At 50.7% G+C, this 23,967-nt stretch overlaps 1 protein-coding gene and 1 non-coding gene across 3 annotated transcripts; one reads left to right on the top strand and one right to left on the bottom strand.

The window, feature by feature from the left end:
* The first annotated feature begins 12,490 nt into the window (after positions 1 to 12,490).
* On the top strand, positions 12,491 to 20,354 carry LOC103715563 (glucan endo-1,3-beta-glucosidase 6-like). Of its 2 annotated transcripts, none has more exons than XM_039127861.1 (3): positions 12,491 to 12,580; positions 12,969 to 13,527; positions 18,960 to 20,354. In XM_039127861.1, the coding sequence occupies exons 2-3, from the start codon at positions 13,184 to 13,186 to the stop codon at positions 20,077 to 20,079; spliced, it is 1,464 nt and encodes a 487-aa protein (XP_038983789.1). In that variant the 5' UTR covers positions 12,491 to 12,580; positions 12,969 to 13,183; the 3' UTR covers positions 20,080 to 20,354. The 2 variants fall into 2 exon arrangements, with proteins under 2 accessions (XP_038983789.1, XP_038983788.1); XM_039127860.1 differs by having other exon boundaries at positions 12,553 to 12,694.
* Positions 20,355 to 23,690: 3,336 nt separating this feature from the next.
* TRNAE-CUC lies at positions 23,691 to 23,763 on the bottom strand. The gene has a single exon. It is a non-coding gene; the product is annotated as a tRNA-Glu (tRNA).
* Positions 23,764 to 23,967: the final 204 nt, after the last annotated feature.

Below are 23,967 nucleotides of genomic sequence, written 5' to 3'. Positions count from 1 at the left end.
TACCACCTTCCCGAAACCTGCAACGTTACGCTCCCGGGGCCTGAGGAGAGGATGTCCCATCCTCCTCCAGGGAAGGTCGCCATCAATGAGGACATCCTTCGGGCTGGGTTCCGCTTTCCCCTCTCGGACTTAGCCGTGCAGGTGCTTCGAGGTTTAAGAGTGGCGCCGACGCAACTGGTGCCGAACTCATGGCGTACCCTGACGGCCTTCCAGGTTCTCTGCCGCATGCACGAGGTTCCCGCCACCCTGAACGTCTTTTGGGAATGCTATGGCCTGAACGGCCACCCCCGGGACAGAGGGTGGTGGTGCTTTGCGGCGCGGCGAGGGTGCGGCTTCGTCAAGGAGGCTCCTTCCTCCATTCATGGCTGGAAGGAGCGTTTCTTTTTCATCGACGTAGATCCCTCTTGGGGAATCGGGACAACCTGGGAGACGCCGATGAAGTCCCCGATCGGCCTATCGAGGTTGTCGAGGGAGGAGTCCGATGGCGTCGCCGTCTTGAGGGGGTTGGTTGCCGAGGGCCGGCTCCCCCCGGTGGCTAGCCTTATTTCCGAGGATGCCTTGGTGAACGTCGGTCTGAGCTCGGTCCCCGCCGACCGTGAGCCCGCCACCACTTCTTCTTTTTTAGCTCTTTTCTCCTCTTTCCTTTCTTCTTTCCATCGGTTTCTCAGTTTCTAACCATCTCGTCCTTTTTGCAGAAATCGACGACGTCATGCAGTCGGACAAGGCAATGGCTGTTAGTAGGGCGTCCCTACTGGAAGCGGTCCGGAGGAAGAAACGGACTCCTCCGAGCGGGGTCCCACCGGCGAAGAAGCCCCGCCAGCAGGCGACTCCGATGCCGACAGACGGGTCCGGGCCCACCGATCAGGGGGACGCCGCGGGCTCGGACCGACAGTTGACGTCGTATCAGCCCTCCGGTGATGAGACTATCGTTTTTCCGGAGGTGTCATCCAGGCGCGCCCGAGGCGGCCGGGTCGGACGCAGTCGGTCCCCAGCCCGACCTTCGACTCGGTCGGCTTCGGATGATACGAGAAGGAGGGGCGCGCCGAGGCCCCGGCCGAGCGGGACCCTGTCGATCTCTGGCGCGGCCCCTGCCCCGCGCACGGTCGGCATGACTCTCTCCCAAGCGATGGGTAAGGGTAAGGCTGCAGAACCACCGTCCGGCTCCGGGGCGAAGTCGGGGTCGGCCTTCACTTTCGCCGGCGCCCGAAACCTCGTCGAGACGGTGCTGCTGGAGAGGGACCGTAGGCAGGTCCGGCAGATGAGCATCCCTGAAGTCGGAGCTGCCAGCTGCGTCTGTCTCATGTCGGTGAGTGTTCTTTTGGTCGCTTTCGTCGTTTATAGGCTCTGTTGATCCCCGTCTGACGCTCTCATTTTTCCTATCTCTTAGCTCGCCCAGTACATGATCCGCCTGGAGGAGAGCCACGAGGAACAGGCAAGGCTTCTGGCAAGGACCGAGAGCCGACTGAAAGCTGTAGAGGAGGGAGGTCAGGCTGCGGCGGGGAGGACGACCAGGGACCTCGAAACGAGGCTCCAGGTGGCCGAAGAGCGGGCACTCGGCTTCGCCGTCCTCGAGAGGCAACTGTTGGATGCTCAGGAGCAACTCAAGGTTGCCTCGGGTCTCGAAAGCGAGATCAGGAAGGCGGAGGAGCGGGCCGAAAAGCAGTCCCGGAAGGCTGCCGACTTCCGGGAGAGGTGGGAGAAGGCCCAGCAGTCGGCCGACAACGCCCGCAACCGAACCCGATCTCTTGAAGCCAAGCTGGCCGAATTGGAGTCGGCCTTGGAGGGGACTCGTGCGAGCAACCAGGAGCTTCATTCGCGCCTGGAGGAGGCTGAGGCTGCTCGCGTCGCTGCCGAGGCGAGGCACATGGAGGCTCGGGCCGATCTGCTGAGGGTCTCCTCCGAGGCGGACGACCGGATTGTGGCGAAGGTCATGGAAGCGAAAGCTCAGATTACGGAGCGAGCAGAGGCTGCGCTGGCCGAGAAGAGCGCGGGAATCGGGCGTCAGGCGGTACAGGCCTATCGTCAGTCCGCCGAGTTCATCCGTGACATGTCGGACGCGGGGTCCGACTCCTTTGCCTTAGGCTTCGATGAAGGCCTGGCAAGGGTGTCCGCTAAATACCCCGGAATTGACCTGAGTGGGGTCTCCCTCCTCGACTCCCCTCCGATGCCATTGCCTGCCGATTCTCCAACCGTCTCCCTACCCTTCGTGGACGTGCTCGCCGTTCCCGACCCAGGGGTTCCTCCAAGCTGACTCTCTGTACTTTTCTTTGTTCTTTTCTTTGTATGTTGGCGTTTTGCCATGTTGTATGGGTCTCGGCCCTGATGCAACGAAAGTTAATGCAAACAAAGTGTTTCCTCATTTCACTTTCGTCCTTCCTCTTTTTAACTCTTGGTAGCGTCTCGCCGACTCCTGACTCTTGAAGTTCTTCCGGCGCTAGGCCAGGCATCCGAGGGTTAGGCCTCAGGGAATTCTTCCGGCGCTAGGCCAGGCGTCCGAGGGTTAGGCCTCAGGAAATTCTTCCGGCGCTAGGCCAGGCATCCGAGGGTTAGGCCTCAGAAAATTCTTCCGGCGCTAGGCCAGGCATCCGAGGGTTAGGCCTCAAGAAATTCTTCCGCTGGTCGGCCAAGGCTGGCGCAAGCCGAGGCGACCGGTCAGGGCTTCAGGCTAGTCTGCTCCCGGGATGATCATCGGGTTAGCCTGGCATCCGAGGGCCGAGCCTCGGAGAATTCTGCTCGTTGGTCGGCCAAGGCTGGCGCAAGCCGAGGCGACCGGTCGGGGCTTCAGGCTAGTCTGCTCTCGGGATGATCATCGGGTTAGCCTGGCATCCGAGGGCCGAGCCTCGGAGAATTCCGCTCGTTGGTCGGCCAAGGCTGGCGCAAGCCGAGGCGACCGGTCGGGGCTTCAGGCTAGTCTGCTCCCGGGATGATCATCGGGTTAGCCTGGCATCCGAGGGCCGAGCCTCGGAAAATTCCGCTCGTTGGTCGGCCAAGGCTGGCGCAAGCCGAGGCGACCGGTCGGGGCTTCAGGCTAGTCTGCTCCCGGGATGATCATCGGGTTAGCCTGGCATCCGAGGGCCGAGCCTCGGGGAATTCCGCTCGTTGGTCGGCCAAGGCTGGCGCAAGCCGAGGCGACCGGTCGGGGCTTCAGGCTAGTCTGCTCCCGGGATGATCATCGGGTTAGCCTGGCATCCGAGGGCCGAGCCTCGGAGAATTCCGCTCGTTGGTCGGCCAAGGCTGGAAAAGAATAAAAAGAAAAGAGAGGGAAAGAAAATCGAAATGACTGGCGCAAGCCGAGGCGACCGGTCGGGGCTTCAGGCTAGTCTGCTCCCGGGATGATCATCGGGTTAGCCTGGCATCAGAGGGCCGAGCCTCGGGGAATTCCGCTCGTTGGTCGGCCAAGGCTGGCGCAAGCCGAGGCGACCGGTCGGGGCTTCAGGCTAGTCTGCTCCCGGGATGATCATCGGGTTAGCCTGGCATTCGAGGGCCGAGCCTCGGAGAATTCCGCTCGTTGGTCGGCCAAGGCTGGCGCAAGCCGAGGCGACCGGTCGGAGCTTCAGGCTAGTCTGCTTCCGGGATGATCATCGGGTTAGCCTGGCATCCGAGGGCCGAGCCTCGGGGAATTCCGCTCGTTGGCCACGCGCCTGTCACTTGCCGCTCGACGGGGTTTCTCCGTGGCCAGCTGCGATCGTGTTTCTCCTCCTCTCGAAGCATCGCCTGGGGAACACCAGAAGGCCATTAAATGCTAATTGAGGCGTTACCTGGGAAATCAGACCGGCCAGTTGCTGCTTGCGAGGAGTGCCAGTTAAGCGGCCGCGATACGCGCGTTCTTCGAGGCGGATGCGGCCTGGGCGCGTGCGGAGATACGTGGGCCGCGGGATACACGCCGTCCGGAGTGTCCTGCACGAAGAATGCAATTAAGGAGAACGACGCTTAGGAGATCGTGGGGGGATAAACCTCGAGAGCCGGAACGGCTCCGGATTCGATGTGCCCGCATTTATTGGAGCCACCCGCATCGGAATGACCGAGGGGCCACAGTTTGGCTATAAATATAAGCGCAGGTGCGGTGGAGCCTGCCAAGCCGGAGCTGTTCAGGTTGCCATGGATCGTGGACCTCCTCTCCGGCGCGTGGCTGGGAAATCCCTGCCGGAGGAACGGGAGGCGCGCCCCTCGCGACTTCCACCAACTAGCCGTTTCATCTGGGATCAACGGAAAGATTCTCCCCGGTGGAACTCCGCTCTAGGCGTTTCATCCGGGATCACATCCCCCCTCTTTTCAGCCCCACCTCCCCATGGAGCTCTGCGCTAGACGCTTCATCCGGGATCACGCCTCCTCGCGCTCTTCTCTCTTATATTCCTTTCCTCCCTTTCTCCTGGGGAGGACCGGAATATCCCTTGGAGGTGGCGTTCCTCTAGAAGCAGTGTGAACTTCTTCTTCGTCCGCGCCGGCTCTTCGTCTTTTGCGTGAGGCGTCGATGGCGCCTCCGGGGGGAAGCACCCACGGCCAGTGGGATTGCAGTTGCTTCGGGCGGAGGGTTCGGAATTCCAGATCTTCAGCTCCACGGAGTCCCCACCTCTTCCTTAGTTTCTTTACTCCCCAATTCCCCTATGGGAATTCTTTGTAATCACACGAACACGCCATTGTAACCAGGAATTATTGAAATGAAAAGAACTATATATTTTTTTGAACTGTCTTTCTGGCTTTGTCTTTCTACTGGTAATACACCCGCAGGTTAGCGGAATTCCAGCTCCTTGGAATTTCTCGACCATCTAGTGCCTCCAACTGGTAGGAGCCAGGTCGGTTTACCCAGCGAACCCTATACGGGCCTTCCCAATTTGGCGCCAGCTTTCCACCTTCCGCGGGTTGAGATGCTTTGGCCCGCCTTAGCACCAGATCTCCGATTCTGAAAAGTTTTGGTCGGACCTTGGAGTTATAATATCGGGCCACCCTCCGCTGATACATCGCCATCCGGACCTGCGCCATTTCCCTCGCTTCTTCCAAGAGGTCCAGGTTCCCTCGGAGCTACTCCGAATTGGCCTCGGGTCGGTGCGCGGCCACCCGGGGTGAGGGGAGTCCGAGCTCCACGGGGACGACCGCTTCCGTGCCATAGGTTAGGCCGAAAGGCATCTCCCCGGTAGGGGTCCGATGCGTGGTCCGATACGCCCAAAGGACGTTCTCGAGTTCTTCGACCCAAGCTTGCCTCGTCCGACCGATTCGCGCCTTAATTCCTTGGAGGATTGTCCGATTTGTCACCTCGGCCTCACCGTTGGTTTGGGGATGCGACACAGATGTGAACCGATGCTCGATCCCGAACTCCTCGCAGAAGTCACGGAAATGCTTGTTGTCGAACTGTCGACCATTATCCGAGATGAGGACCCGGGGTACCCCAAATCGGACAATGATGTTTTTCTTCACGAACTTCCGGACTTGCACCTCCGTGATAGTGGCCAGCGGCTCTGCCTCCACCCACTTGGTGAAGTAGTCGATTGCAACAATCAAGAATTTCCGCTGGGCGGAAGCGACGGGGAATGGTCCGAGGATATCCATTCCCCACTGTGCGAAGGGCCAGGGTGCGGTGATTGGTGCCAAGGGGACAGAAGGGACTCTCTGGACGTTGGCGTGGCGCTGGCAGGCGTCGCATTTCCGTACGTGATCCTTTGAGTCCTCCAACAAGGTAGGCCAATAATAGCCTTGCCTCATGATCTTGTGCGCCAAGGACCTAGCCCCCGAGTGCGATCCGCAGACGCCCTCGTGGACTTCGCCGAGGACGTAGGCCGCCTCCAAGGGGCGGAGGCACCTTAAGAGGGGGGCGGTGAACGAGGTCCGATACAGCCTCCCTTCATAGAGTACGTAGTGGGCGGACTTCCTGACAAGTCGCCGAGCTTGATCTTCGTCTTCAGGGAGGATCCCTTCGGCGAGGTAGGCGACGAGCGGGTCCATCCAAGACGGCTCCGGATCAATCGCCATCACCGCCCCAGCCTCGCCGATGCTCGGGGCATCCAGGGTCTCCAGGTAGATTGCCCTCGACAGGTTGTGCGCCTCTGCGCCCACCAAGCGGGACAACCTGTCGGCCCTGGCATTTTCGCTTCTGGGGACCTGCTGGAGGTCGACGCTGCCGAGGTCGGGAATGAGTGCTTGCACCTTCCGGACGTAGTTCTGCATGGTCGGGCTCCGGGCCTCGAACTCCCCACGGACCTGCCCGACCACCAGCTGGGAGTCGGTGAAGACCTTCAAACGCCGGATGCCGAGCTCCCCGGTGAGTTTGAGTCCCGCGACTAGGGCCTCATACTCCGCCTCGTTGTTGGTCACTGGAAATCCAAACCTCAAGGCATACTCGGCTATCACTCCATCAGGACTGGTAAGGACCAGCCCGGCCCCTCCACCCTCGGGGTTCGACGACCCATCGATGTGAAGCGTCCAGGTCGGGAGGTCGAGGCTGGGCGTTTCCGGCGGTCTAGGTTCCGTCACCTGCACCGTGCACTCAGCGAGGAAGTCCGCGAGCACCTGGGCCTTGATGGCGGGTCGAGGCTGGTAGCGGATGTTGAACTCACCGAGTTCTACTGCCCACTTCACCAGCCGTCCCGCATTCTCGGGGTTGCTGAGGATCTGTCGTAGTGGTTGATCAGTTAAGAGGGTGACAGAATGGGCCTGGAAATAGGGGCGGAGCCTCCTGGTCGCGGTCAGCAGCGCGAAGGCGATCTTTTCAGCCTTCGTATACCGCGCCTCGGCATCCCGTAGGACCCGGCTGATGTAGTACACGGGCTTCTGGAGCTTTGCCTCTTCCCGAACCAGCACCGCACTGACCGCGGTTGGGGAGACCGCCAGATAGAGGTAGAGCATCTCCCCTTCTTGCGGCTTGGACAGCAGGGGAGGAGACGCCAGGTATTCCTTGAGCTGGTCGAATACTGCTTGACATTCGGCCGTCCAGAGGAAGTCTTTCGGGCGTTTTAACACCTTGAAGAATGGTTGGCAGCGTTCGGCCGATTTTGCCACAAATCGTCCGAGCGCGGCGACCCTTCCAACGAGCTCCTGAACCTCCTTCACTTTGGTCGGAGGGGACATACCTTGGATGGCCTTGATTTTGTCCGGGTTGGCTTCGATACCCCGCTGGTTGACAATGAAATCGAGGAACCTCCCGGCCGAAGCGCCAAAGGCGCACTTCGCTGGGTTCAGCTTCATGCGAAACTTCCGCAAGGTGGTGAAAGTCTCCTCCAGATCCACGATGTGCTGGTCTGCCTGGCGGCTCTTCACCAGCATATCGTCCACGTACACCTCCATGTTCCGGCCGATTTGCTCTTTGAAGATTTTGTTGACGAGGCGCTGGTAAGTGGCGCCAGCATTCTTCAGACCGAAGGGCATTACCTTGTAGCAGTACAGCCCCCGGTCTGTTATAAAGGCAGTTTTCTCCTCGTCCTGTGGGGCCATCATTATCTGGTTGTAACCGGAGAAGGTGTCCATGAAAGACAGCAGCTGATGTCCGGAAGTCGCGTCGACCAGTTGGTCTATCCGCGGAAGCGAAAAGCTATCCTTAGGGCACGCCTTGTTCAGGTCGGTATAGTCGACGCACATCCTCCACTTCCCGCTCGCCTTCCGGACAAGTACGACATTTGCCAGCCACTCGGGGTAACTCACCTCCCTTATGAATCCTGCCTCCAAGAGTTTGTCTACCTCCTGGTCGACCACCCGGATCCGATCCGGGGCACAGTGTCTCTTCTTCTGCTTCACTGGCCGGTGGGTCGGGTCGACGTTGAGGGCGTGAGAGATGACCTCCGGGTCGATCCCAGGTACATCGGCCGCCGACCAGGCAAATACATCGGCATTGGCTCGGAGGAATTCCACCAACCGGGCCCGAGCTCCCGGGTCGAGATTGGCGCCGACCCGGACCGCCCGGTCCCGGCGGCCTTCCTCGAGGGAAACTTCGACCACACCCTCGGCCGGCTCCCCCTGCCGCAAGGCCACCTCGTCTCTGGCATCAAGGGACTCGACGCTTAGGGCTTCTGCGGGCTTCTTCCCTTTGAGGGTCGCTAAGAAACATTGCCGTGCGGTCGGTTGGTCACCTCGGATCTCCCCGATCCCGACCGTCGTGGGGAACCGCATGAGCAAGTGGTACGTGGAGACCACCGCACGAAGGGCGTTCAGCCCGGGTCGTCCGAGGATAGCGTTGTAAGCCGAGGGAACACGGTCGACCAAGAACCCGAGTCGCACCGTAGCTTCTGCGGGTGCGACGCCCGCAGTCACAGGCAGCTCAACGACACCTTCCACCGGGACAGCGTCACCGGTGAATCCTACGAGGGGGGTGGACATTTTGTGCAACAATTGTCTGGACAAGCCCAGCTTTTAGAAGGCCTCATAAAACAAGATATCAGCTAAGCTTCCACTATCCATAAGAACACGCCTTACATCATAGTTTGCCATGGTGAGGGAGATCACCATGGCGTCATCGTGGGGGGTCTGAACCCCCTTTACATCCTCATCACAAAAAGTGATTACATTGCCGACCCTCTCCCTCTTTGCGACGGCCGCCCCTGACGCCTCCGTTGAGCCCCCTGCGTTCCTCACGGGCCGGGGGCAGCCCCCAGTGATAGTGTGGATCACGCCCGCAACGGGTCGATTCTGCTCCCGAGGCTCCGGAGGAGCCGGGTCGGCCGGACGCGGGTCTGCGGGGGGACGTCGGTCGCTCACATATCGACCGAGACACCCCCGGCGGATGAGAGCCTCGATTTCGTCCCGAAGCTGGAAGCAGTCTTTTGTGTCGTGGCCGTGGTCTCGGTGGTACTCACAGTACGCCCGGGAGGGCCTCTTCCCAGGGATCTTCCGCATCTGTCTCGGAGCCGGGAGGTCCTCCCGCCCCTTGATCTCCATAAGGATCTTGGCCCGGGGAGTCAGGAGAGGGGTGTACCGGTTGAAACGTCGGGGCGGAGAACGAGGGCGTGGGGCGCCGTGGTTCTTCGCCGGCGACGGGCTTCTGCGCCGACGCTGGGGCGTCGGGCTCCTCCTCTGGCGTGCCTCTTTCCGCCTTTTCTTCCCAAGCTTTGGAGGGATCTCGGCGGCCTCCTTGCTCCGGTGGGCGGCCGCCTTCTCGGCGTCCGCATACTGGTTTGCCTGAGACAACAGCTCTGGGAAGCTCCGCGGCAGGCGTTTGTCCAGGGAGAAGGTGAGTCTGCCCTTCCGGAAGCCACGCTTCAGGGCTGAAAGAGCTACCTCCTGACTCAGGCTCCGGACCTCCAGCGTAGTCCTGTTGAAGCGGGTAAGATAATCCCGCAGGCTTTCTCCCTCGTTTTGCCGGACATCAAAGAGGGAGTCGGAGACCAGTCGCCGCCGGCTACTGACGGCGAAATGAGTGACGAATAGGCGAGTGAACTGGTCGAAGGACCGGATTGAGTCAGCCTCCAGCCCGGCGAACCATGCCCTCGCCGGGCCACGGAGGGTTGCCGGGAAAGCCTTGCAGAGAAGGGGATCTGATGCTCCGTGGAGGAGCATAAGGGTCCTGAAACTCTTGACGTGATCCCGCGGGTCCGCCGCCCCATCATAGGGCTCGATCGCCGGCATTTTGAACCCCGGCGGATTCGGGGTCCGCAGGATCCTCGAGGCAAGCGCCGGCTGGGAGGAGATCTCTAAGTCGGCGAAGGGATCTTTGGAATGGCCCTTCAGGACCTGGAGTTGTCGATGGAGATCGTCCACCCGCCGGTCCAGGGAGCACGACCGGTGGGTGGGAGACAAGGAGCAGCGAGAGGGGGACCGGCTGGAGCGCGGGTTCCTCGAGGACTGGGGGGTCTGGGAACGCGCCCGGGCCCGCCTCTCGGACCCCGCGCAGCTCCGGTGGGAAGGTCCCGGCAGAATGGAGCGTGCTCGAGAATCCTCCTTGCGCCGGCGCTCCTCCCCATGGGAGAGGAAGGAGCGCGGGTTGAGGAGGACAGGCGAACGCTCAGGCAGCGGCGGCTCCTGAGCCCGCTGCGGCGCCCGGGACATCGCACCCTGCAGATTCTGCACCGCCTCCGCGAGGGTGCGAACCTGCTGGGTTAGCTGGTCGAACTGGGCGGCTTCGACCGTCTGAACGGGCGGTGGGGAGGTGGAGTGTTGCTGAGAGTGTGTTGGAGATGCAGCGGCCTTCCGGCCAGAGGCGCGAGAGGCCCCGCGACCGGAAGCATTGGAAGCTCCACGACCACCTCGCCGTGCCATTACGATCGCTCTGAGATCCAGGCCCCTCCTTCTAGCGCCAACTGTTGCTGGGGGTTCAAACCAAGAACGATTGGCACAGCGGTGTGAACGGGGTTCCCTTGGAATTGCTTCGGTTGCGCTCCGCCTTCCGCCGGGAAACCTGCAAGCAAGCCTCGCACCACCACCGGGGTAGTGGAGGCCCTCCGACGATCAAGTTAGGGAAGATCGAAGGAGAAGGAGAGGTAGCAGGTAAGATGATACTCTGGAAAATCTTGCTTACCCTCCCCCTTCCCCCCCAGCCGCATATATGCGGCTGGGGGGTTTTTTTGGGGATTGGTCATCGTGTGGCGCGATGGGGTTGCCACTGACATGGTCGTTACAGGGCGTCGTGGGGCAGCGCTGGGTACGGCTATGGCAGGGCGTAGTGGAGCTCCGCTTTGTACGGCTGTTACAGGGGATCGTGGAACAGCGCCGGATACGGCCATTGCAGGGAGTAGTGGAGCAGGGGGCCGCGGCGTGCCTCAGGGGAACACTCTGTTGTTGTCAGAGATTGCCGACTCGGGGTCGGATTGCTGGATCAAGGGGCAGCCGACTCGGGGTCGGATCGCTGGATCAAGGGGCAGCCGACTCGGGGTCGGGCTGCGGAGCCGAAGATATCCGACCCGAGGTCGAATTGCTGGATCAAGGGGCAGCCGACTCGGGGTCGGGCTGCGGAGCTGAAGATATCCGACCCGAGGTCGGATTGCTGGATCAAGGGGCAGCCGACTCGGGGTCGGATCGCTGGATCAAGGGGCAGCCGACTCGGGGTCGGGCTGCGGAGCCGAAGATATCCGACCCGAGGTCGGATTGCTGGATCAAGGGGCAGCCGACTCGGGGTCGGGCTGCGGAGCCGAAGATATCCGACCCGAGGTCGGATTGCTGGATCAAGGGGCAGCCGTAGTCTTCCTGGGCGCGCGTGCCGGTCACGTAGGGCATGGTGGCTAAGTTCCCTCGTAACAGTATTAGTCCCTTGTGTAGAAGGTAAATCGCTGCATGATCCATCAAATCAGGCCTGAAATAGTTGAATTTTATTATATATTAATCATATATATATATATTATTGAATTATAGGGGGATCCTAACGCCGTCAAGTTTGCCGTCAAAATAAACGCAGCGGGTGCGGGCTGCAGGGAGCTCAGATAGCCAGACAACTTTAATTAACATTTTTCCTTTTTTTAAATAAATAAATAAATAAAAATTTTTAAGACTTAAGGGAGCCCGACGTAGGTATGGACGGACTCGGCAGCGAGAGAGCGAGGCTCGGGTTGTGCTCCCCATCACCGGCCCTGACCCGTTACATACAAGAAAATCGGGTCCAGTGACCGTCGGATCGAAGAAGGATGATGATGCCTCGCACCGATTCGCCTATCCTGCTTATCTTCGTCCCCCGTTTTAAAATACGGGGAGGCACCCTGCTGCCCGCCTCGCTGTCGAGATACCTCGGCAGAAGGATATGAAAAGAGCCTTTTGGTTTCCCAAAACACACAAAAAGAAAAAAAGAAAAAAAAGAAGAGAGAGGAAGAGCCTTTTACTTCCTGTAATCTCTCTTAAGTGTGGATATTTATGTAATCTCTCTTTTCCGTGGTCTAATTAGAGGAATTCCTTTCACTTTCGTGGATGAAAATGTAGCCTTTTTCTTCCTCGAATCTTTTCCTTGCATTGTGAACCAGGCCGAGTCCCGAAGAAGGCCAGCATGTTACAGGCTAGGTCATTTATTTGACACCTCGGTTCCGAGCGCGGAGCTGAGAGCTGCCTGAGCGGGCCTTCGACATGTCCGGTGCGTGTTACAGGCTAGGTCTATCCTCCTAGAAAGTGATTCAGCCACCGTTATCAGTTGGATCCGAGAGGGTCCTATGGGTGATGTCAGTGACCACCCATTGCTTTATGACATATGGACTATGGCGAGGGATGGATGGGCCTTTCAGGCTAAGCATATCTACCGTGAAGCCAATGGTGTTGCGTATGTAGCTCGCCATTCCGGAGATACCTTGTGGACTGGAGATGGGGAGCTGCCTTTGGCACTCCGAGGTATCCTATTTTTTGACTTTATTGGGTGTATCCGTACCCGTCAGGTATGATCCATTCGTATTAGCGCAAAAAAAAAAAAAAAGCGACCGTGTTCGTAGCAAAAAAAAAAAAAAAAAAAAAAACAAAGAAAAAAAAAAAAAGAAAGGCCAGCGTAGGTGGGACTCAGGGATGCAGCCACCCGTTGCAAGGCGCTGTTACCGTACAGCACCTTTTTTTTTTTTCTCGGGGCCTAATCCGGCCCCTGTTGCAGCAGTACAAGCGGCTCGGGTTGGTCGGTGTGGTCGCGAATCTTTTCCAATATTGCATTCTCTCTCTCTCTCTCTCACTCCATTTGTCTGCGTCTCCGAGGACAGCACTGGTGCGTAAGGCCGATCTCCTCCGTCCCTCTTTCTTTCTCTCTCTCTCTCATCTGCATCTTTATGCAACTCTTTTCCACCATCGCCACTACCGCCGCCTCAGAGATAGGCTGGAGGTTAGAAACCATGTCGCCAACCCTGTCTTGATGAGCCCCTTATCATTTTTTTTTAGTGTGTCTTCTGGAATCTCAAAGAGCTCCTTTTTCCCGAGCCTTCTTGAATCAGCTTCTTGAGTTTATTTTTATTTTTTTTGGCATCTCGCTTCTTGCAGCTTATTCTTCATCTTTTTTTTTTCTTTCTTTCTTTCTGGTTTACTAGAATGCGTCCGGGTTTTTTTTTTTTAAAAAAAGTTGACTGCTGTCTTTCATTTCATTGTTTTTTCGCATCCAGGGCCTGCGATTAGTGGTGTGGTTGTGACTCTTGCTCGAGGTTGCTTTGAGGGGGTCTCTTGGACCAAGATTTGTTGGTAGTTGTCGAGACTTTTATCAGCGCCCAACTTTTTCCTTGGAGTCGACAGCCATTGCAAGGCGTCTGCAGCGTACGAGGTGGATCTAGAGGCGATCTGCACCCGAGTCTCTGCGAACCAGCAAGCGGATTCCAGGGCTATGGCGACGGGTAGGGGATGGTGGGTTTCGCCGGTCCTGGGGGTGATTTCTTGGCTGTGCCTGGTGGTCGCCGTGAGTGGGATCGGTGCCAACTGGGGGATGCAGACGAGCCACCCGCTGCCGCCTTCCGTGGTGGTGCGGATGCTCAGGGAGAATGGGTTCCAGAAGGTGAAGCTGTTTGACGCGGAGGAAGGGAGTATGAATGCCCTCAGGAAGAGCGGGCTCGAGGTGATGGTTGGCATCCCCAACGACATGCTCGCAGTGCTGGCGACGAGCGTCAAGGCCGCGGAGCGCTGGGTCAAGGCAAATGTCTCCGACTACATCAACGGTGGAGTTAATATCAGGTTCCTCTTTCTTCAGACCTCTTAATCAACTTTTGTATAACTCTGCTAAAGTTTATTAATCTCTGACACGGTTTACACATATATATATATATATATGTGTGTGTGTGTGTGTGTGTGTATTTCAAAAGAGGATTTTTTTAGCGCAAAATCCTGCCGTTTGACTGCAGAATAATTTGACGGGATATGAAGACTCTGAATTTGTGGCATCTCACGCGAAGATTCTGTTGCAATAACTTTACTTGCTGATTGGTTTTATTGCCATTCTAGCTGCACCTCTACTCTAGTTACGGCCCTGATTACCTAGTTGACTGTCCAGATAGGCTGAATAGAGATCCTATCATGGATGATAGACTCCAATTCACCTATAAATTTAGCAACTGGCTGTGACTTGGTCTCAATTAAATCATTACACGAAGCCAAATGAAAGAATTCCTTTGCATAAGTTTTCATGCTATAGTTCCCTTGCTTGCAATTGTGATATTATTGAAATAATTGATCATAGTCAATTGGTAAAAATTGTACCTTAGGGGCTTTTAGTTGCCAAATACGCTCCAATTATAGCCATTCCCACACTGAAGCTCTATGCTTCAATTTGTAGGCAACAAGTTTCAAGTTCTTCGACTTAGGAATCTCCATATATATATATAGAGTCTCTCAACTTCAGCAAGCCAATCAAGCAAATCTTCAATATTTGTCTCTCTATTGAAAGCAGGATTATCAATATTCATGTGATAGTCTCAATCACGGTTCACCATCTCAGTACTGGATCCCATGCCGGTATCATACTGGTATAGTGTTCATATGCCTGGTATGAGGGTTGGTTCAACGTACCGAGACTCGGTACCAGTATGGTATGGTATATGCTCGATATGGGCTAGTACATACCGGTAGGGTAAACCATACTCTCGGTCTCGCATTTTTCCTTGTGTAGCATCTCCTTGAAAAATAAGTTCATCAATCTCTTCGTCGTTAAAATCATCTTTATAGGATTGAATTTGGTGATTTTGCGTATGCCCCTGATCGTGATCCACCCAGTCGTGAGCAGCATCATTGGTCATAGGGCATACATAAGTCTGCAGATGAAGTTGATTTGACCCATCAATCACTTGTTGAAGTGATCTTTAAATCATCTCAATGGATGTGTTAATCGTGTCCCGCGTCACATACTGATTAGCTGGAATGATATCCATGTTTCTTGTCGAAAGTCGCTGCTATTCTTATTTTTGGAAGCCATCAGGCAGAGGAAGAGCGCTACTCTAATGTCACCTGACGCAGCACAAGCACCGGAGTAGTGGAAAAGGATCACTGTTCTCTTGAAAAAATACAAAGAGATCATCATCTCCTTGCTTGATCCATGAGTCAAAATGAATGGAACAAAAACAAAGAGATCATCATCTCTTTGCTTGATCCATGAATCCAAATGAAAGGAACTTGGATTCCCTCAAAGCTCTTAGATCTCTTCTTTTGACTCGCAAGAGATAAAGCAAAAGAAATAATATTTTATCGATCCATAATTGATGTCCATCATTTCACAGCTTGGGGAACTTTTATAATCCAAGAACCAGCTCCCATTCTATTCCTATTCTTACAAGGAAAACAATTTAATACTTTATTGTCCTACATAGGCTCGCTCTACAGGACTTTATTTTCCTACTCAATTTAAGGCACACCAGTACTATGAAGCTACCGACTGAAGCCAAGTAGCAGATATATTCCAACTCAACATAGAAACTAAATTAATTCAAAACTAAAGGCGTCATTACTTGTTGGTGGTATTTTTGTAATTTTTAGAACATCTTAAAACTGAATTACAGTTCTATTAAGCCAGCTATTTTGAGTTCAGCCCAATTTCTCAATCCCAGCGCTTCTTGATATTTTTGACAATTTGTCCTGCATGTTTCTGTCTTACACTCCCAATTTCTGGATCCTTTTTTGAGAGAAAAGCGACCAAAGTCACCTTCATTTCAATAAGACAACATGAAATGTCACAAAAGAAATGTCCCATGTCTCGATTAAGAACATGCAGAGTACTGTTAGACTTTTGGTGAGTTAACATTACACTTTTAGTATGGCATGTTTAGTGACACCGGTTGCCTGCTGTATCTTACCATTTTCCTGGATGCTTTTTTTCTTTTTTCTTGAGATATATGTATATATATAAGCTTTGGTTGATAACAGCCATGAAACAAGACTCTTTGACCCTTTGAGAAGCACTTTGAGCCTTTTGCTCGATAGCTACTTTCCTTGGGTTCATCTTACATTAACCTTATGATTCTCATAAGCTCCACATCTCTTTTCCATCCATATTTACTGCTAATCAAGTGGGCACTGCCACCTTTTTATGTGATTCATGTTGTTTCACATGTCGCAAATGTTAATTATGCCAAATAGCATCTTATGCAGCAAAACTCAATCAGATTCCACTGTCTTGATTCAGATCATCTTAATTTTGGCCCATGTTTACCTTTTCTATGTGAAATATAACTTAGTATTATACATCATTTTCTTGCATTCCACCCATGATTAATTTGCCTTCGATGCATTTGTTTTCAATTAGTTGTCATACATTGTCTCATCACTTGAAACTTTTGGGTTGTTGTTCTATTTCTTCATGTTGTTCTCCTTTCTTGGGGTCATAGCTATTCTGATCTTCAGGCTTGATGGTCAATCTTTCTATGAACAATCTTCATTGGCACATCCTTTAGGTCCTTGCCTACCATGCATTTGATTTGCTGTAGTTACTTTAGAAATTCGTTGAAAGACTCAATAACTCTGGCATTAGTTGGTGCTTGTTGTGTAGGCTCTAGTATCACTGATGTTAACTTTCTGGCTTGTTTCTAGTGAACTCTCATGGACACTTCATTCTTAGGCTACCTACATTCTGTTGGTCAACTTTTCCTCATATGTTTTACTCCTTACTAAGTCTGCCAGCTTCCTGTGTGTCCTTTGTCCCAACCAAGGCTCACACATGACATAGCACATCTTGGTACACCCATTTTATCTTGTAACTAAGGCCTACATACAACATGTCTCGTCTTGTTTACATCAAACAAAAAAAAGACAGCCCGTCTTGGTACACCCATTTTTATCTTGCATGCAAACCTGCCTTCTCATTTGCTTCAGTCCTTGTTTCTCTTACATATGAGCTAAAATGGTGCTTCTCCATGATTGCGACCATTACTAATTGTGCATTTTCTAGTGTCATTTCAATTGGTTTTGCAACATGATTCCTTGGCCACTTTTGCTGCGGCACAAACTCTCTTATTTCTGCTCTTCCACTTCTGAGGTTCTACTATACTGTGTATGGTCAGTCCATGTTTCTGATGTCACATTTTGAAGCTAAGGGGGTCGAATCCTCAAGGCTGTGCATCCCATCAGTCTTTGGTTTTTCATATTGCAGGTCCTGGGTACCCCTCGTTTTGTAGCGCAATTAAGCCTCTGTGCTGAGCTATCAAAGGAAAAGAGGAAAAAAGAATCTTGGCTGACAATTTGCCTTGAGTCATGGAGCAAAATGCCAAAGAGCTGACCCATTGGAACCAAACAACACAGGATTAAAAAAAGGAAAAAAAATGCAAGGAACTAAAAGTCTGCAATGTAAAGGTGTCATATTTTGTTTCTGTTTCTATATGAAATACCACGTGGATTTTTTTAAATATAATTTTTATGTAAACCCGGCTACTCTTGCCTTTTGTTTTCACTTTTTTGGAAAGAAAATGCTACCCAAAGTTTGATTTTTATGAAAAGTTTAAATACAAAAAAAAGGATGTTACTCAACATGTTATTCAGATTAGTTAATTTTTCTTCTTTGGTATTTGAAAACAAAAACAAGAAATAAAAACTTTACCGAACAGGACCCAGTTAATCAGTCATAACATAAATAAGGTTTTTTATGTTATTCTTTGATTCACATAAAATTAATTAGGCTTTTCCCAAGACAGATTCCACTGTATAAAGTGAGAACAAAGCTATATTAAATTCTTAATTGCTGAAAACAAAAAGTTTTGCTTCCATTACCAGGAATTCACCTCCTCAGTCCTTTGGTGTGTTGAGAAAAACATCAAAGAATGCCCATTAAGACCCCAAAAACAAGAAGGGATCACCAGAAGAAATCTAAAAAGATCCTGCACAAATTTAAGGAAAGAGATACGTTAGAATACCTTAATGTTGGAACACAAAGGTATGACTGAAAAGACCATTTGAAACAAATCATCGTCTTACTAAGACCGGTCTTTGTCCCTTGTCATCACTTTTATTCCTTTCCAACTCTTTCTCATCTAACCCTCTCATAAAACTTCTCTTGAACATGAAGACTGAATCTTCTATTTGTCTTCCTCTTCTTTCTTACCAAACCAAGAAAAAGGCCTCATTGCTTCATAGTAGGGACTATCAATAGGTGCTCGACTCTGCCTTGGCATCCAATACTCCTATAACAGAATTTCTACTTCACAAACGTATGGCTGTTGAAACATTGTGTATTAGGATTATTTAAAACTTATTAATTATTGAAAGATTGTGTATTAGGCTTATTGTCGTGATACATCGTTGAAACCTTATCAATTGACAGTTTGAATTATTGAAACCTTATCAATTGACGGTCAGAATTGTTGAAACCTTATCAACTTGACAGTCCAAAAAATGCCCTTGAACTCTGCCATGACCTCGGCATCTCTGGTATATGGTGTGATTCCAAAACACATCTCAACGCTGAACCTTTAATATTCCAAGACACTGCAGGAATCTACAGCTAATGTTGGTGTGGGTAATGGAGGAAATCTTTCTGTGATTTATTATTATTATTATTTTAATCATATGCATTGATGCAGCCAATGGCAGTTAATGTTGCAGCCAATTATATGTTTCATATATAGATTACCTGGTCAAACATTTCAATGTTGATCCATTGTTGCAAAAGTCAGGTCCATTAAAGATGGAAATGGTAGATTCATTGTCCTCCATGTAGTTTGCATCTTTAAATGGTTTGGTGATATTGTGCATCCTCTTGCTTCTACATGCTTAGAGCCATACTATATCTATCCAATTTTTGCAATTATCAGTTAATTTTTATACTCACAAATGCAGTTTCCAAAGCTCATCTCAGTGTTCAAATTCACCATCTGTCAAGGTGAAACCAAACTTTTTACATTCTTTGGAAGACAGTCTCTTGACTGTAGTCTTCATGGAAGTATATAATCAAGGCACATGCTTAACATATAAGCATGATACAGGAACACTAACATTACTCTATTTCTTTCCCGACATTCAGGGAAAAAATGGTTTTATCATAAGGAAATTTCGCAAATGAGTCTAGATGCCAACTGTGACCAGCAAACCTTTATTGTTATATCTGAGCATATTTTGTCTTTGAAGCTTCTATAGAGAGAGTCATAAATTCTTCACTTACCCACCAAATTTGCTCTCTTGTTTGTCAATAGGTACGTTGCTGTTGGAAATGAACCTTTCTTGGAGACTTATAATGGGAGTTTTCTGCAATCAACCTTTCCATCCCTCCAAAATATTCAAGGTGCCCTCGTAAAAGCGGGTCTGAGCAGCCAAGTTAAAGTCACCGTTCCCCTTAATGCTGATGTCTACCAATCATCAAGTGGCCGACCTTCGGATGGGGACTTCCGCTCTGACATCCGCGATCTCATGCTTGCTATCGTCAAGTTCCTCAGCGACAATGCTGCTCCCTTCACTGTAAACATCTATCCTTTTATCAGCCTCTACAGCGACCCCAACTTTCCTGTGGAATATGCCTTCTTTGATGGATCCTCGGCTCCTGTTGTTGATGGTTCGGCAACCTATGACAACATGTTTGACGCAAACCATGATACTCTCATATGGGCCTTGAAGAAGAATGGCTTTGAAAATCTCCCCGTCATTGTTGGTGAAATTGGTTGGCCCACGGATGGGGACATGAATGCAAATATTCAGTATGCTCAAAGATTCAATCAGGGTTTCATGACCCACATTGCAACGGGGCAGGGCACACCAATGAGACCAGGACCTATTGATGTATACCTCTTTAGTTTCATCGATGAGGATGAAAAGAGCATCCAGCCAGGAAATTTTGAGCGGCACTGGGGTATATTTACTTATGATGGGTTGCCCAAGTATCAACTTAATCTCAGGACGACGAACTCAGGTTCTTTAGCAAGGGCCAAGAATGTCAAGTATCTGGACAAGAAGTGGTGTGTCTTGAAGCCTTCAGTCAATCTCGATGATTCAAGGATCGCTCCTAGCGCGAGCTATGCATGCGCGAATGGGGACTGCACCAGCCTTGGATATAAGACTTCATGTGGTGATTTGGATGCACGAGGGAACATTTCATATGCATTCAACAGTTATTACCAGAAGAACGATCAGGATGATGTGGCTTGTGGATTTTCGAACTTAGCAACCATCACAAACAGGGACCCATCCACTGGGAGTTGCAGGTTTGAGATCATGATCGAGGCTGATTCTGGAATCTCATGGACTGTATGGCAAATCAGATACCAGAGAGAGAATCTTCTGCTGTGTGTATTTGTTCAACTATTTTTGACATTGCTGTGACATGCCGACATTTTCAACCTGAGATTCTAGTGAATTTGGAGCCAATGCTTGCTTCAGGAATGTATTTTTTTGGGACTCCAACGATGAATGCAGGGAGGACAGGTGAGCTGCGCTAAGCGCGCAAATGCGGGGGGGGGGGGGAAAATTCAGTGTTAAGGGCAATGGCCATGACCTAAATAGGTTTCATTCGAGGCAAGTGTGTATTTTATTTATGGGGCACAATATCATCAGAGCCGCTGCACTTGGAGCGGAAAGAAAAAGTCTAGCTTATTATCCTGCTGTTGCTCGTTTGAATAATGATTTTGTCAAGTCCGGAAACATCACAATTCGCAGCAAGGTAGGATTCACTGGGATGATGATCTCAGGCAGAGCCTGCTAACTCTGCAATGGAAGCCTCGGTGAGACCTCATCTTTTGCTTCAACTATCGCCTTGAGACATTATAATTCCATGCCTTGTTTTTTTATCATCATTTTTACCCCCATAAATTCTATGATCTCAAGATTTCGGCCTTGCTAATGGAGCTGGTAAAGGCAAGAGCGGAAGTCCCACAAAGAGAACAGGCTCCCTTGTATTGGTCGGTGCTTCCATTCTTGGGCGCACGGCTGCAATATGATTCTCGAACCATACACATTGCAACGTGAGGGTTATCGAGAGATTGACGAGCTTACGTCCTGGCTTTTAAAATAAAGGAAAATAAAAAAAAAAAAAACGTGTTGAGGGTAGGTAGGTACATACATACATGCAAGACTGAAGAGATTGAGACAACAACTCTAACCGGATGTTTATTAAGATCCTCCCTTGCGTGGGTTCCGCACGGAAGGAAGGCGATTCCTTCTTTCGTGTAAAAGATACAGCCATTGTTCCCGAAATCTGCATGGCCCGCCAAAACCACCTTCTCTCTTTGGTTATTCTATGATGTTTGATGAGCCAGCTCATCAGTGTCCTCATCTGAAGATGGTGGAAAGGGTCTCGTAAGGCATGTCGTCGGAATCGGATAGGCACCAAGGGTGTCAAGCAGAGCATCTCTCAGTTCGTTCTTTGGAAGTTCACAGACAGGGGTCCACCCCACCCAGGCAGCAGGGCCGGCCCAGTCGCCTAAGGCCTCCGGGAGGCTGACCAAAAGGAAGCAAAGGCCCCTTATAAAACGGGAACAGGAGCTGGCTATGAGTCTTCCCCCTTGATGGAAGGGAGGTGGAGAGTTTCCTGGCCTGCAGAGGGGCAATTTGGGAAGTTGGGGACAGTAGTTTTGTTTTGGGTGGAGAGAAAGAGAGAGGAGGGATTTGGTTGGCTTCATACACGTCTGAAGCCACTCTTATCTTTCATCCCTTCTCTTTTTTGGTTTTGGTCTTGGTTTTCCTTCCCTCACATTACTCCTGATCCAGCTGGGCCATCAGCAAGAAAGGGGGATTGGAGATAGACTTCTTGGAGGGTAGAGAAAGAAACGGAGGGGGTGGGCGGATTGAATGGCTGCTGTGCTGTGATGTTGCAGTGGCTGCTTGGGTACTCACTTGAAGGGGAGACGGTGGGATGGGACTTTTATTAATTAGATAGAGTGGATTTCCTTTAATGCCCTTACATTCTCTCATAGAGAGGTTCCTTTCTGAATAAATTCTTTCCTTTACCTTGACCATGAAGTGCCATGGGATAACCTTTTCCTACTCTGCTCTTGCTTGACATGGTAAACAGTACTGTAAAGCATTATCTCAATTATTTAATCAGTTTTATGGGCCATTCCTTAAGCATAATTACTTTTCCGCTTTCATTAAAAAATTATATTAAACTGAAAAAGCTTTTTATCTATCTTTGTTGCATACATGCATTTTTGTTGAAATAATATACTTGAGTGATATCTATTTTCATATCTTTTTTCTAAGTATTTTATACTTATTAAAAAAATTTATTATTAAAAAAAAAGGCCTCATTCACTGAATCCGCCTTAGGCCTTCAAATGTATTGGGCCGCCCTTGCCAGGCAGCCCCCTCCAGGGAAAGCTCCATTGCTCCCCCTCATAATCTCATTTGATGGATAGAAGATGGCATTGAAGAGCTCGATCGCCCCATCAGCTCCACAGGGTTCAGGACGCAGGGCAGTGAATATCATCATCGTCCTCTGCCATAAATCTATATTAAACATTAGGTAATTGTTCGCATAAGACAACCCTGCCTTATAGGGTTTTCAGACGGGCAGCTTGCTAATATATGCAACTAGCTCTGGTGGCTGTAATAAAATTTATGCATGCACATCCAGAATCAAAATTCATTAAAAGAATGCAGGTATCGTTGATACCAGAATTCTTGCGGTTTACTGTATGATAAATCTCCAGGGTTGCATTTGGTTGGGGGAATCAAAAAAAAAAGTAGAAATAATAAAATTTATGCCCTGGGAATGGTTAGGTCATGTGTTACGCCATTTTTTATTTTTTATTTTTAGACCCCACGGTTGAATAACAGAAGACATTTTTTCAAATAACTTTTACATCAACATCTTTTTATCCATAAAAAGGTAAAAAGCAGATAAAAAAAGATGCTTTTGTGCCATGGAATAGCTTATGACAGCTCTCTAACAGAACCATTCCTTGGTTTTGCCTCTTTCCTAAATGCTGTTTAGATGATATAGAAGACTTATTCCAAGGCGCATACCTTCTTATGCCTGGACCAAACGCAACTGAAGGCGAACATATGAAGAATATTTAGAAGCAAATACATCAACATGGGGGCTAAGGAGCATCTGATAATTATCAAAAAATAAAATGGAGCATCTTAAAGCTTTCGGTGCAGAGAAAAAGCATCTAAAGGAGTCGTACATATTCCAAAGAAACAACCATATGGAGATTTACGTTGACTTATTCAGCACATATCGAGAAAAGATAAGGGCCTGCATGGTTTTTGCATTTTTGTTTCTTTTTGAATAAGTCAAATGTCACATGGAGATTGACGTGGAAGATAGCATTTGCATAAAGCTTTTGCTATTCCTTGCTTTTATTTTCAGTCTTTTTCAAAAGCAGCGAGCTTCCAAAAGCCCCAAGGTTTTCAGGGCAATCGTAGAAAACAAAAAAGGGATTCTGAAAACAAAGGAAATACCAAAAGGGCACTAACGATATCTAGATTATAGTAAACTTATGGATCCAAATTAAGCAAAATCATCAAAACAACATACACGTCTTCAGCGAAACTAATTATGAGTACAAGAGCACGACGACGCCATTGAAAAGGCGAGGAAATACACAAGATTTTCATGCTAGAAGAAAGTGGACGAAGACATCAGAAAAGCTTAAGAACATGTTCAAGGTTCACGGATTAGCGTCGAATACGTGCGGCGGCGGTACAAATGTCTGGCAGATCCATGAATCAGAAACTTAAAATGATAAACTTCGGTGGCACTACAACTCTACAAGAAGGGTGTGACCATCAATTCAAATACCGACCCTAGCTTGAAACAAGTTTACAGGTGCACTTAAAGCATGCCATTGAATAAGCCCGCACTTTTAGCCCCCCCCCCCCAAAAAAAAGAGGCCCGGCACTGGCGACAGAAAGGGATGCTAAATGTTCTACAGACGGACAATTGCAGCAAATTAACAAAGAACATAAAAAATAATTTTTTTTAAAAAAGATTCCGTTGCCGGGACTCGAACCCGGGTCTCTCGGGTGAGAGCCGAGTATCCTAACCAGCTAGACTACAACGGATGGCGGTCTAATTCATGAAACCTATATCCAAATTCCGTCGCAAAGACAGCAGGTTCTCGTTTGCACCCCACCGTTGATATTTAGGCCCAGGTCCGACATGGCGACGGCTTCAGGAGAGCTTCTCGACGATCCCTTTCCGGAGATTCTTGCGTTGACGTGGGAATTAGCTCTCCATGCTGTTTATGGCTTGAGGATTTGTGTCCT

This window comes from Phoenix dactylifera, chromosome 7, assembly GCF_009389715.1.
Source record: "Phoenix dactylifera cultivar Barhee BC4 chromosome 7, palm_55x_up_171113_PBpolish2nd_filt_p, whole genome shotgun sequence".
Taxonomy (NCBI): Eukaryota; Viridiplantae; Streptophyta; class Magnoliopsida; order Arecales; family Arecaceae; genus Phoenix; species Phoenix dactylifera.
This window is presented reverse-complemented; position numbering and strand designations above follow the sequence as displayed.